The 14,653-nt window shown below is 40.4% G+C and overlaps 1 protein-coding gene across 8 annotated transcripts in view; it reads left to right on the top strand.

Annotated features, from left to right (window-relative positions):
* Nucleotides 1-14,653, top strand: part of neo1a (neogenin 1a) — a 180,698-nt gene that overhangs the window by 147,157 nt on the left and 18,888 nt on the right. For all 8 annotated transcript variants that reach the window (XM_078269845.1, XM_078269607.1, XM_078269522.1 and 5 more), the window contains exons 10-16: nt 3-151; nt 2,279-2,417; nt 3,272-3,321; nt 5,847-5,991; nt 10,480-10,590; nt 10,762-10,956; nt 12,314-12,409. In XM_078269845.1, coding sequence (XP_078125971.1) covers nt 3-151; nt 2,279-2,417; nt 3,272-3,321; nt 5,847-5,991; nt 10,480-10,590; nt 10,762-10,956; nt 12,314-12,409 — 885 coding nt within the window. The remainder of the gene's footprint in view (nt 1-2; nt 152-2,278; nt 2,418-3,271; nt 3,322-5,846; nt 5,992-10,479; nt 10,591-10,761; nt 10,957-12,313; nt 12,410-14,653) is intronic.

Here is a 14,653-nt window from a genome sequence, read left to right as displayed (position 1 = left end):
AGTCCAAGTGCCCGGCCCTGCTCCTAACCTGCAGGCGGTGTCGAACACGCCGACCTCTGTCTCTCTCAGCTGGGACAAACCCCTCACTGGCAATGGAGACATGCTCACCTACAAGTTGTACTACACAGACAAAAGCTTTGGCAACGAACAGGTAGGATGTGGTCCTCACTCACTCAGCTGTAGTTTATGATAGCAGAAAGGTTTTCAGGTATCTAAATACATCTCTCTACATACACAGGTTTTGGTGACAGTTGCTCCAGAATGACTTTTTTTTTACTTTTATAGTAGATAATATTTCAAAATGAAGTTATAAAGTGCTTCACACAGAACTACAGTTTCAGAAACAAAATAATAAAGAAGCTTGACGTGGAAAGACGTTAAGATAGATTGAAAATAAAATAAATTACCCAAAAATTAAATAAACCCGGAAAATGGAGTGAAATCTGGATATGCTTTCAGAATAACATACATTTTCTTGAGAAGAGCTGAAACGATGATACTGCCTCAGCCAAACATTGCGGCGTTTCCTTGTGTGTTTTGCCTTCATTTTTATTGATGACATATTATTAAAAGTTGGACAGAAACATGCAGTTTATGTCTCACTACTCACACGCTCAGACCTTTTACTACTTTATATTTACTTACTGTATGTAGCTGACACTTGCTTTTGCAGGGTTCATTAGATAAAAGAATATGACTGCGTAGCCTAATGTAAGTTGTGATGAGCTAAGGAGTTCCTAATCATTTGCCAAAAGACTCTTTGTACTGCTTTTTAGCCACACTCTTTATTATGCATCACACACAAAAACACGTTTTGTCCAAAAAGAAAGCCGATATGATTCACCAAGTTGTTCTCTGCAGGTCTAACTCTGTCACAAGAGTGGAATTTAGCTGGTTAGATATAGAGTCCACCGCAGCAGTAGCAGTGTGCAAGCCAGTGAGGCATTAAAAAGCCTTTAATATGATAATGGATGAAATGTCGGCCAGCACACTGAGTAATGATGCCTCAGCTCCCTGGAGAAGAGAGCCAGAGATGAGGTGAAAAAGGCAAGAGATGAAGAGAGGGATGAAAAGAAAGAAAGAGGTGAAGGAAAGGGACAGGGCAGAGATGAAGTTAGAAAGATGCAGTGCTGAAAGGACATGAAATATTTAAGGACGGAGAAGTCGGGGACAACCTATGATGCATTTTTGAGGGTGATATGGTCACAGGCCATCTTCTGCCCCGAGTTCAGAGGTTGTGATTGGACCGCTCTGGAGGCAAGATTAGATTTCCACGAAGTCCCCACATTTTACTCAAAATGTCACAGGCAGAGAGCTGAATGCAAATTGGCTTGAAGTAACGCTGGCACGTGCCCAATTTGTAAAGCAAAAAGTCGTGATCACAGGCGGCATGATTTGTTTCTCAATGGAAGATGACATTTTTACACAGAATTACAAACAACGTTAGATTGAATGATGAAATCACGTTTTGTAGCTTTGCCATATTTGAGAGATTGCTTGGGTTGTAAGTCTACTGGAACTGTCTCATTTACATCATATTTGTGCCTGTATCAAACGTGAATGCTAAAATTACAAAATGTCAGTAGGGAAATACTCAAATCAGTGTATGTTTTGTCTATTTTCTTCAGTTAACCTTTTTAACAATAAAACATTTTTCCTTTTTCCATTTAAACTTTATATCATTTGTTTAATTCTCATCTTGTCTTCACATATTAAAGTGCTCATATTATGCTCATTTTCAGGTTCATAATTGTATTTAGAGGTTGTACCAGAATAGGTTTACATGGTTTAATTTTCAAAAAACACCATATTTTTGTTGTACTGCACATTGCTGCAGCTCCTCTTTTCACCCTGTGTGTTGAGCTCTCTGTTTTAGCTACAGAGTGAGACATCTCACTTCTGTTCCATCTTTGTTGGGAGTCGCACATGTGCAGCAGCTAGGTAAGGACTACTAGCCAGTCAGAAGCAGAGTATGAGGGCGTGCCACGCATGTTTTCTGTTGGAGATGGTAAAGTGCCTTTGGGGTGGACTTTCGGCTTTTTCACTTTGTAAACCTATAACGTGCACAAAAAAGATATATAACACTATAAAGGAAAGGGAAAAAGCCAAAAAGCATAATATGAGCACTTTAAGTTGCCAACAAGCCCATTCACCTATGAAGGTATACTTAAATTACGTCTTGAAATCTGTAAATGTCCAATTTGAAGACGTTTGTATTTGTAGTCGCACAACTCTGTTTTAGATTTTAAAGTGACGTTCTCCTCTCCCTCTCTTTCAGGACGTTGAAGTAGATGGTCAGTCCCACACCATGACTGGGCTGAAGAAGAACACCGAGTACAGTTTCCGCGTGGTGGCCAACAACAAGCATGGCCCAGGCGTCTCCACCGACGACATCGTCGTTCGCACGTTGTCTGACGGTCAGTTGGTCGATGAAGAGAATATCTACCAAGACTGCTTTTGGTTTAACATTCCCTAATTTACTTGAACATCAATATACCTGTGTGACATGTGATGGATGAATGTTAAATAGTCTACAGTGTGCTGTCAATGTAGATCCAGCAAGACACATTTCACTCTTACTAATTTTTACTTTGCGGTTGATTAACAATTGTTTTAGTTGCAGTTATCAACATGCCAATTATTTTCTCCATCAATCAATTCATCTTTTGTCTATAACAAATTTTATGTCAGAAATGTGAAAAATCACAATATCCCAGAGCCCAAGGTGATGATATCAAATTGCCTGTTTGTTTTTTTTAGACTAACTCACCCAAACCTTAATTATTCAGTTTGCTATCACATAATGCAGAGAAAAGCATATATTCACAATTTAGAAGCTGGTACTAGTAGCCTGGTTGACACCAGACCCTTCTCAGTTGTAACTGAGAGTGGGTCTGGGGAAGGTTCATTCACAGCCCTGTTGGATGTAAACAGAAAGCTGCTCGCCGTCGCTGCGCTGTGGTCATCGTGTAAAGCCCGCCTCAACGGTTGTGATTGGTGCCTCAATTTGGAAAAATTGGAAATGGGCTTGAATGGGCTCTTGGCCAGACGGACTTGCAGAGCAAATCTCAAATTTGCCGGAAGTTCGTCAGGGTTTTCCCAGGCTACGGTGCTAGGGGATTGCTGGCATTTTTACTTAAAAAATCCCTTTCAAAAATAGTTGTCAATTACATTTCTGTAAATCAACAAGTGGATTTATTTGATTATCTAATCTAATTTCTGTGTTCAGTTTTGTTTCACACTGAAGAAATTCTTTTCATTTGTTTTACAGTACCAAGTGCTCCTCCTCAAAACCTCACTCTGGAGGTTCAGAACTCAAAGGTAAGACAGTTTGCAGGACCTGTAACTGGTGTAGATTTTTCTTCTTTTTTTTTAAGGAATGAAAAGCTTTGACGGTTGTTGCACACACTCCCTCGGATGCAACATACAAATGAGAAATGCACCTAAACTGCTTGCAGCTAGACTGTCTGGTCCACAGCGCGTGTAGCCGCATCACCAAATCCACAAACCCTCACTCTTTGCACACACAAACAGTTGAACAAATACAGCACGTAGCCTGCAGGCCAGAACGCCGTTGTTTCTCTGTGTGATTAGCTGTGTCAGACGCCTTTAGGCCCAGCTGGTTAAGAGGGTGTGTGAACCCTCATCGATCCTCCCATCGGCAGGAGACTCGCCTGTCAGAGGGTTTTATGCTCTGTATCACTCTCCGTCTGTACAGTAACTGGCAAACAAGCCTGTGGCTCAAATTCAAATGGATACGGCACAATATTAGCCTGGGAGATGTAGACGCACTAAAAATAATACTAAGGACGTTAAGACAACGCTCAGAATGTTCACATTTGAATTAAATAAGCCCAGTTAACCTAGATGCCTAGGTGTCTTTTGACCTATACATTGACAAATCAGTGCTGATTGGGATGCTATGTTCAAAGCTACCCTGGCAACCGCCATTTCACCCTGTTGGTTAGCATGTTTTCTAAGAGACCCAATAAATGTATAACAGATTTAAGTGTTTGAAAGGGAGACTTCTTTTATCTAGATTGAATTTCTCAGTTAACTGTATCAGATTTGTCTGGCCCAACTCCAGTTGTCTCAAACTCTTTTTAAGTGTGATTGTTATATCAGATGTATAACAACGTACTGTAGTTGTTGCGTGACACTCACTGATTAGATAAGCCTGCTGAGGTGGCTGCAGGCACTTCACAACAGGCTCCTTATTAAAACAGGAAACCGGCCTCAGCTGCCTGTCCCTTTAGCCATTTTGATCTTCAAACGGAGAGCTGTAGGCCTGTTGATTGTATACTTCCAACCCTAGTGATGGATTAAATTTGAAAAAAAGATGTTTCTCACTCATGACATGTGAGACAGCAAGTGCAAACCGAGAGCAGCAAAGACAAGAAGATACGGAAAAACCTCGGGGCGCACGCATTGACTACTAAACCAGCAGCCGGCACTTTTAGCCCTTTGCTGGTCGATGCAGAACCCGTTTGAGAGAGAACTGTCAAAGAAAACTAGAGAAAAAAACTAAAAAAACTGGTAGACAATCCTATCACACACTCCCAGCTTGAGTGAGAACTGGCCACCCATGCTGAGGGATGCTCAGCTGAGATTTGCGGAGAGAAAGCACGCTCATGCTAATGTTAAGAGTAAAATGAAGAGGAGATGCTCCGTGGAGAGGATAGGAATTTTAGGGGAATTGTTTTTTGAATGGAGAGTACATCCAGCTCTCCCTCCCCAATTAGACCCAGAAAACCCCCCATTTAAAGCTATGAAACAAACATCTGGCATCCTTCATTACTAACCATTATTGAAATTAGTCCTCTAAATTTTGTCTTTGTTGTCATTGTTTAATTCTGAATGTAAACACTGATTAAGTCAATAATCCTGGTACGTCTATAGATACAAAGCATTTATGCAATTAGTTGTTTGATACGCCCAGCCAAATGGAACTAGGGGGAGAAAAAAACTAATTAGCATGCATTTAATATTCAGTCTCCTCTTGTGGGCCTTGTCAAGCAGAACCACACATCTTCTACCTGCAAGGCAACCTGAAAATCATGTTTTTGTGATCTTATTTTGCACCTTTTTTTCTCCCTTTTGGCACCTTTTCCCGGTGGTTTTCCAAAAGTCAATTAAACAGGTTCCATGAATAGAGAGAAGAAGGGAGAAATAACGAGTTGGGACCGATAGTGTAATAAGAAAAATGGAATAAGTGAACACACTTAACACAAATTTAATTTGCGCAATTCCCTTGACTTGGCTGGGGAGCAACGTGCATGTGCCCTCTAAGTGTATTCAGGCTTTTGTGAATCAGTGTGACAGTGGGGAAGCGTTAATTAACTCTTCTCCCATGCTGGGCTACCCCCCACCTATCTCTTTAAACACACACACACACAAAAACTCAAAATGCAGGAATCCCACAACAGTGCAGCGCGGGCCTGCCAGAAAACATCCTGCATTCATCTCTGTGCCTTCCGAGTCTCTGCAGGGTTTACCTGACCACATGCACACACCCACTCATCAGGACACCTCCTTCAGTTGTTTATTTTGTCCTAATTGCGTCAATCTGCACTGCGTCACCCATGCTCAGAGGGGTGTTTGTTTTTGTGGAGCCCTCCCATTTGCGCTGCTGTCAGGAGGAGATGGGGAGGGGCAGGTGAGACAGTATTTCTGTCCGTAAACCCTGCAGAGCTACGTGAACACAAACACCTACTGTATGCCAAGGTGTGATGATACCTGCTAAGCCACGAGGTCACCTTTACAGCTGCAGGCCCGAAACCAGACGGTCCCATGTGTGCTAAACGTAGGTTTTTGTTTCATCCACCTTCATTTTTTTCATTCCTTAGGGCATCATGCTTCGGTGGCAGCCCCCGCCCCTTAACGGCCAGAATGGGGAGATCACCGGCTACAAGATCAGATACCGGAAAGGATCCCGGAGGAGTGAAGCGGCCGAGACCACCGGAGGCACCCAGCTTTACAAGCTCATCGACGGTAAAGGGCACTCAAGTTTCTCAGTTTAGACCAAGCACTTTACATCCAGTTTGTGTAGCGATGGACTGGACAGCAGTTCACACCTGGCTTTAAAATGCATTTTAAAAGCATCTTGAGTCAACTCTTGTGGTCAAATTTCACCTTTGCTACTCCTATCGCTGTGAGTAATTTGTGCCATTGACTGATAGCACAGCTTGTCTACAGCAGTATTATATTCAGGTCAATAGACGATCTCCAACTCTTTCTATATAGTTATATTATATATATTTATAATTGTTGAACATCATTTTAAAATGGTGGATCCAGAAAGAAAACTCTTCTTTTTTTTGTTCTTAGGGAGCACCAAATCCCAATGTTCCCTTTTGATGCTTAATATAGGTCCTACATCAAAACCTTTATGCTATCAGACTCCGTTTTATCTCTGCTGTATGTATCTTAGATACTGTTGGCTAATTCGGACATGCTACAGTATTTAAAATCTTGATCTTGAGACTGAAGACAGAAGTCTGATATGTTGTTTGGAGTCAGTGTGGCTGTAAGTCTGTTTATTTAGTCAACATCTGCATTTTATAATACTTTGAGATGGAGTTACATGTCTTACTGTACCCGAACGTTACCCGCTGCCACCACCAAAATATGCACAATATCACCAGAGACACACAGCAATGATTAATATTAGATGTTGTCTCAGAAACTTTCAAGTGGCCAGGCCTCACGCTGTGTGCTGCATCAAAGAGAATATACACTTAAAAGATGATTTTGGTTTTTTTAGAACTTTCTGGGGGGTGAAACAGAGGAGGGGTGTTTGTTGGTTCAAAAGCGTTTACAAGGAGATGTTGTAGCCTTGGAGGCACGGATAGTTAGGCAGTCCTCAGAAGCTACCCCCAAGGGTGGCCCAGAATAGTGGGTACAGAGAGAAAAGACTACAGGATTAGCGTGTAGCTTGCAAATGGAGCAATATGACGACGATGAAAATTCCTACAGCAAATTAATACAGCAACACATCATTTTGTCAGCAGGCGTTCCCCCTCTTTTGTGAATACCAACGGCTGCAACCAGCAGTGGAACGGCTCTTTCTGAAGGGGACTTTAAAATGTGAACAAAAATCCAGACTCCAAAAGTTTTTTTTCTACTCTTCTTAGCGCCTTAGTGTTGTACTTTTTTTGCTGGCTGCTATTACACACTTTTATTTTTAACACTTCTTTTTTATTTGAGACAATACAAGAAACCACAAGTGATACCAGACATAAACAGACAGTCACATAAAGGGGGAAAACATTTTTATATATATATATATATATATATATATATATATATATATATACATACACACACATTCATACCACATTGTAATATTAGGAGGATCTTCGTCTAACCATTTATGTAGTATTGTGAGGCGTGCAGCATACAAAGTGACTCTAAGAATGTACCTGTACCTACGATCACAATTGGTATCCAGTCCCAGTACAAAATGGTATAGATTTAGTGGAATATCAAGCCCAAAAATGTTCTTAATCTCGTTTTGGACCGATAACCAAAAACTTGAGATTCTTGGACATGACCACATTAGATGTCCATAAGTGCCACAGCTATTTTTACATTTCACACATAATGATGAGCGCATAGAGTCATATTTACATCGAATAGCAGGGGTAACATGCAGTCTGTGGATAATCTTATATTGAGTCTCATAGGATTTATTAGAGCATGTAATTTTCTTTGCATTCAACAAGATCCTTTTCCACATCCCCTCATCCAGTTGGGAACTAAAATCTTCACCCCAAGAAGTTTCACTATTGATCGTAGGGATATTGACAAACATTTGAGAGTAAATATAACTCAATACTTTCTTCTTTAAAGAAGAAGCTTTTAATAGTATATTTTCAAGCGGATTCGTATTCAAGCCACTCATATATGTTGGTATAGAATGGATATAACTCCTAAGCTGTAAATAACGGAAAAATTGTGTTTGAGGGAGCTCAAATTCAGTTCTGAGTTGAGAGAAAAATTTTAAAATCCCATCTGAGATCAGGTCTTGTATTTGAGAGATACCAGCATCGTTCAATGTTTTAAAACCACATCTAAATAAGATAATTCAAAGTCAGGATTGCAAACAATAGGCGCCAGAGCAGAGAATTGATTTTTAATCCCAAAGTGTCTACGTACTTGATTCCATGTTTTAAGGGTATTTCTAACAATAAAATTATCTTTCATTCCCTGTAGTGAGATTGCATTATTTATAAAGGGCATGTCTGACAAAACCGGTTCACATCCGATATTTTCCAAATCCAGAAATGTGGAATTAGCATCATTATTTAACCATTCAGTAATATATCTTTTTTGTGAGGCCCAGTGATAATACATTATATTTGGCAGTGCTAACCCCCCTTTGTCCCTTGGTAACTGCAGTTTCTCCAATTTAAATCTTGGGCGCTTGCCCTTCCATACAAATTTACTTATCAAACTATGTAGTGATTTAAAAAACTTAACTGGGACATAATTGGGTAGCATCTGCAATGGATAGAATAGCCTGGGTAAGACATTCATCTTAATAATGGCAACTCTGCCAAGTAATGATATTAACAAAGGATTCCATCTTTGAAGATTTTTTCTAATTTCATTCACCACTGGGTCTAAATTCATTTTTACCATATCATCAAAATTACAGCAGACATTAATTCCCAAGTATCTAAACCCATGAGGAGACAACTGAAAAGGAATGTAACCCGATAGGTCAGAACAAGTCAAGTTCCCTAGCGGTAAAGCTAATGATTTTCCATAGTTGACTTTATAGCCAGAGAACACCCCAAACTCATTTATTATCTGGACAACAGCTGAGACGGAGGAAATGGGATTGTTCAAAAATAAAAGAACATCATCTGCATACAGTGAAATCTTGTGTATTTGTTTTTTAGTTTGAATACCAGCAACAAAGGAACTAGATCTAATCCTCTCCGCCAAAGGTTCCATTGCTAATGCAAACAATAAAGGAGATAAAGGGCATCCTTGTTTGGTACCTTTACTTATAGAGAAAGGAGAAGACATTACCCCCATAATAGAAACTGATGCTTGTGGTGCAGAATATAACAATTTAACCCATTCAATAAACCCGTCTCCAAAAGCATACTCCTTTTTAAAGTTTTAAACAAATACTCCCACTCTATATGTTCAAATGCTTTTTCAGCATCTAAAGATACCACCAATGCATTAAGTTTCTGGATTTTAACATACTGTAAAATGCCTAATAATCTCCTAATGTTTGAATATGATTGCCTGTTTTGGACAAAGCCAGTCTGGTCATGTCCCACAATTTTTGGTATAATATAATTAATCCTAGTAGCAAGAAGTTTAGCTAAAATTTTACAGTCTGTGTTTTGAATACTTATTGGTCTATAGGATTCAGGATATTCTGGGTCTTTGTTTTCCTTTAATATCATATTAATTGTAGCCAATTGCAATGATTGAGGAAGCTTTTTGATTGACAAAGAGTGTTTAAACATTCTAGTAATTAGGGGAGAGAGAATACCTTTTAAATGTTTTATAAATCTCTGGGGGGAGACCATCTGGTCCACAGGCCTTTCCAGATGCTAAAGTGCCTATCACCTCCTCAACTTCCATACAAGATATAACCATTCTGATGTTGCATTTCTATATTTTGCTGTGACAAGTTGTTCATAGCAGTGTCAAGCTGATTTACTTTCTTGTCTAGTGCTTGGATATTTGAGAGAACCTCCCGTTTGCTGTCTTCGATTGCGCGGAGTATAGTTTCCATTGTGTTTTCACCTGCCATTGTTCCACTCGCGGTCAAACTTTTCGCGCAGCGCAGAGTTCCAAAAACACACTCCTGCGGCTTCCGAAAGTATAATGTTCAGCCCAGTTTCAAAACAGTTGGTTCGTATCTTAGATATCCTTTTCAATGGATCATTCCAATGTAAATTAAGTTCAATATAACTTAGACAGACAGGCCCGAGTGCAGAGCTCACTCATGCACGTCCTTCCACTCCACCATCTCATCACCCTTGTGATAACACTTCTTAACGGCAAATAAATTTGTCCCATTTTTACCCACAAAAACAAGTTAGTCAATGGTAAAAAAAAAAAAATCATATAAATATCATATCAATATATATATAAAGATCTATATCACTTCCATGATATTGAGTGGAAAAGTAAGTTATTTGCACTACAGAAACCTTTACTTTATCCTTCCCCAGGCATGCTTATAGATTTTCTCCTTAAATTGTGCGGAAAAGTATCGGGCATCTGTTTAAAATATTTGTGCTTTCAAAATATTTATAGCGTCCGCAACTCGAAACCCAAATTGACCAGCCAAGGAGAGAGCACCAGTGAGTTATACAATAAAATCAGGTTTTTAAAAATGGAGTGGAGTTTTAATGAAATAAATTGTATTGCTGCTTGAAATGTAGTTTACAGCTCAGTCTGAATACCTGTGCTTTGAATCTGACCGGGCTTGTGTTGTCTGTCCAGGTCTAGAGCGTGGGACAGAATACTCCTTCCGGGTGTCTGCCGTGACGGTGAACGGCACGGGACCTGCCACAGAGTGGACCACAGCAGAGACGTTTGAGAGCGACCTGGATGGTAAAAACCTCCGCTGTACTCTATTCATACAGACCAGAACCAGATTTTGCCTTTATTTGTCCAGTCTTTTTACTGCTTTTTGTCTTTTTCAGCATTTAATTAACAGTACAGTATTGTCTCTCTGGAATTGAAGGACTCTACGTTAAGTTTTTCCTGCATTTCTTTCGCCAGAATCCCGTGTGCCAGACCAGCCCAGCTCTCTCCATGTCCGGCCGCTGATCAACAGCATCGTGGTGAGCTGGACGCCGCCAGAGAACCAGGACATTGTGGTGCGTGGTTACACCATCGGCTATGGTATCGGCAGTCCCCATGCTCAGACCATCAAAGTGGACTACAAGCAGCGCTACTACACTATAGAGAACCTCGGTAAGAATAAACCACTGTTATTCATCCTGTATTGGTACATATTTATCAAAATAGTGCAATGCTTGTGTTGTTTTTGTTTTTTTTACTGAGATATTGATTTGAGACGAATGAATCTTTGCCAGCATTTAAAACACTGCTGTAATTGTCTTACTTGAAAATATAACTGACTGGTTCTTTGACATTTTAATTATAAATGACCAAACACACACACACACACACACACACACACACACACACACACACACACACACACACACACACACACACACACACACACACAAACACACATAAACACACACACAGGTATGTGGCACTATCTTTGTGGGGACCCGTCATTGACATAATGCATTCCCTAGCCCCTTACCCTAACCTTAACCATCACAACTAAATGCCTAACCTTAACCCTTACCCTAACCATAACCTAATTCTAACCCTAATCCTAAAACCAAGTCTTAACCCTCAAACAGCCCTTTAAAGTTGTGGGGTCCAGCATTTTGGCCCCACAAAGCTGTCAGGACCCCACAAGTATACTGGACTCCCAGTTTTTGGACCCCACGAATATAGTTAAACAAGCCCACACACACACACAAAATATGAAGCAATTCATCTGTGCCTCGTAGTAAGTATTTACAGAATTAATGAGATCTTCTCCACCACAGCCACTAATTATACAGATTGGCCCAATGGAGCCACAATAATCTTAAATGTTTAAATAACACAAACTTGTATTTGTGATTTTAATTCTTGCTGTCATCAAAGCAAATGAGTGCCATTTTCTGCGTAGTATCAAAACCTTCGAGAAACTGACACAAATTGTTGTTCACATTAACTTTATAATTTTAGATGAAACCATTTCTTGATAAAACTCGAGAAATCACAGTTTTTATAGTTCTCATTAAGGTAGTAAGCGCGGATTTCGCTCTGATGAAAAGCAAGACACACATTTTGTTCCATAAGAAATTACAATTTTGTTGTTTTGATAGGTCATTATGTGTTGTTGGTTATTATTAATGGTATAATTACTCACCAACAGTAATCCTACAGTAATCAAAGCTTCGGGAAGGGGTATAGAAATGGATCATGAGTTCAAAATAATCTTAGGAAATGGAGAGATTTGGAGGAGGAATTGTTGCAAAAATATCTAAATGTGCATAATTGAAGCCTTTATTACAATCACAGTAAGAGGAATAATTGTATTCAAATTGTATTCATTCTGGCCAATATCGCAATTATGAGTCGAGAGTCTCGAGAGTTTTGGCTTGATTAGATGGTGGGATATATCTAATTTATCTCGCTCTTCCTGTCTCACCACACTCTGTCTCAAACCTCTCTCTCTCTCTCTCTCTCTCTCTCTCAGACCCCAGCTCCCACTATGTGATCACACTGAAGGCCTACAATAACGTGGGTGAGGGGATTCCTGTGTATGAGAGTGCCGTAACCAGACAACAGTCAGGTATGAACTACACACATCTAAATCTACACTTAAATCTGCTCCCTCCTTACCTGGATACATAATTTCTTACATTTGTATACGCTGCAAATGGTGGCAACTTAAATCTCTTTTGCTCATACACAACGGAAGCCACATGCTAGACTGTAAAAAATGTTTACAATTTTTAACTTCCTCCCACTGTACAAAACACCAACATATCATGGATATAGGCGCCACCATCTTGTTATTTTGGAGCACGGTAGTGATCGGGCGGTGGAGCCACGGTATCAAAGCCCCGCCCATTCACCCGCCCGACCAACCGCAAGGGGGTTGAGATGTTTTGGCTTCACTTACACAGTCTATGCATCTGCCCCTGAGCCCCATACAGTATTATGGGATATATACTCACACTGTATGGCCGTAGTCTTCTACTGACATTTATCTTCGCTCTCTCTAACCTGAGATGATTATCAGGCAGAATGATTCTCGACTCCAAATTACCAAAGAGATAATAGATCATCGGGGTGTCTCACTACTCAAATTATATCTCTCCTTAATGGCTCCCAGTATACTTGAGTCTCTTTTTAATCATATCTTCAAAATATTTAGCTCTGAGATTACCACTTGTCCTCAGTTGTAAGGGAATATGATTCCCATATGTTGCTGGAACAGATATCCAACCACAAAGAATGGACAGAAATATTATTGGAGAACATACTGCATACAGAAGGGTCGTTTTGTGCACATCCAATCTTTCATTTGCGGCAGATGCAGGATAGTAAAGGAAAAAAAGTATCTACACACTGGATTATAGCGCACTAATTTAATAAGTCTGAACAGGTCTAAATATATATTTTTTGCATACTTTGTAGTAGAGCCCAACAAATGTATGTATATTCATGTATCTGTCAATAAGTAACAAAAAGTAGCAGTACGATCAGCTGACAGAAATGCCAAAGATACTGTTTGAAGTAGTTAGTTGAAGTAATTTAGAAACAGAGTAACCATTACAGTTTATCTACCAGAGAGCATTGACAAGTTTACTTTTCAAATGTAAAATATCTAGCTCAATACATACAGTGTCTTGGCCACAATTAGTCGGACTGTACATTGTCGTCTGTGATGTTAACTTTGCGCATCTGTGTTCATTACAATGAAACAACTTGAAACAATATGGACGATCCAGTTTGCCTGCCAGCTCGACAGTCTCTACTTCTTTAAGCCTCAGATCACAACCCTGTTAACAATTAGAAGTATAACTTAAGTCTTGATTCGGCAGGCTTGACAAATGATCTTAAAGTGGTAAAACACTGCCAGTTAGGCTGCACATTAGCTGAGTTCACACAGTTTATGTGACAGTGTCAGAAGACAGCCAGCCCCTGTTCCCTGGAGTGTCCCAGAATGTGGGCTGCACCTGCCTCCTCCGTCATCCAGCCTCCCACCTCCCCCGCTCAGCCTTGATCACGCCAGTTTGTCTCTGCCGCAGCACCATTGCATCATTGAGCTTGAGAGGGGGAGGGATGCTGGATGACATGAATCGTGTCAACATGCTTCGCGGGGGGTTCGCACACACCCGCACACTGTCATATGTTCACTTCTCTCTATGACGCTCTCTCTTCCTAACACTCACTCACACACAGCGCTGCACACATACCCGACCCCCTGTGGTGGCTTTGGCAACCCTTCGTCAGATCCAAACGTTTCCGCTCAAAGCAGAACCAAAGCCCACCACCATCGTCTGCTGCTGAATCCTCTGGGGCGCGTTCCCTTCCTGCCAGTTTGTTCAAGCGAGGATTAAAAAGACGAGCTGACCTACATAGTACTTTTACTTTTCCAAAAAAAAAAAAAAAGAAGAAAAAAAAACTGCGGAAAAACTTTGTGAACTTTGGTTGAGAGAGTGCTAGGTTGAATATGTTATAATAATATGACGTCTTAACTGAAGAGCAGCGAATGAGGGCTTGCACCCCTATCTGTAACATAATGTTACAAGGGCAAGTCGGCCTCTTTCCTGCAGTGTTTTCTACTGGTTAATGTAGTAAATGGCGTTTGCATGCTCCTTCCAAAATCCTCAGTGCCTCTCCACGACTAAATAAATTCTCAGATTTTTGTCATGCACACACACACACACACACACACACACACACACACACACACAAACACACTCTGACTCAGTCTTGGGAATATACCGTAATGAAAGCAGCTCAGTACAAAGAGGTGTCAAATGGAGCGCGGTGTAGAGGAGAAGACCAACAAGTGGTCGAAGAG

The sequence above is a fragment of the Sander vitreus genome, chromosome 1 (genome assembly GCF_031162955.1).
Source record: "Sander vitreus isolate 19-12246 chromosome 1, sanVit1, whole genome shotgun sequence".
In the NCBI taxonomy this organism is placed as follows: domain Eukaryota; kingdom Metazoa; phylum Chordata; class Actinopteri; order Perciformes; family Percidae; genus Sander; species Sander vitreus.
Note: the sequence above shows the minus strand (reverse complement) of the source record. Positions and strands in the feature narration are given on the sequence as shown.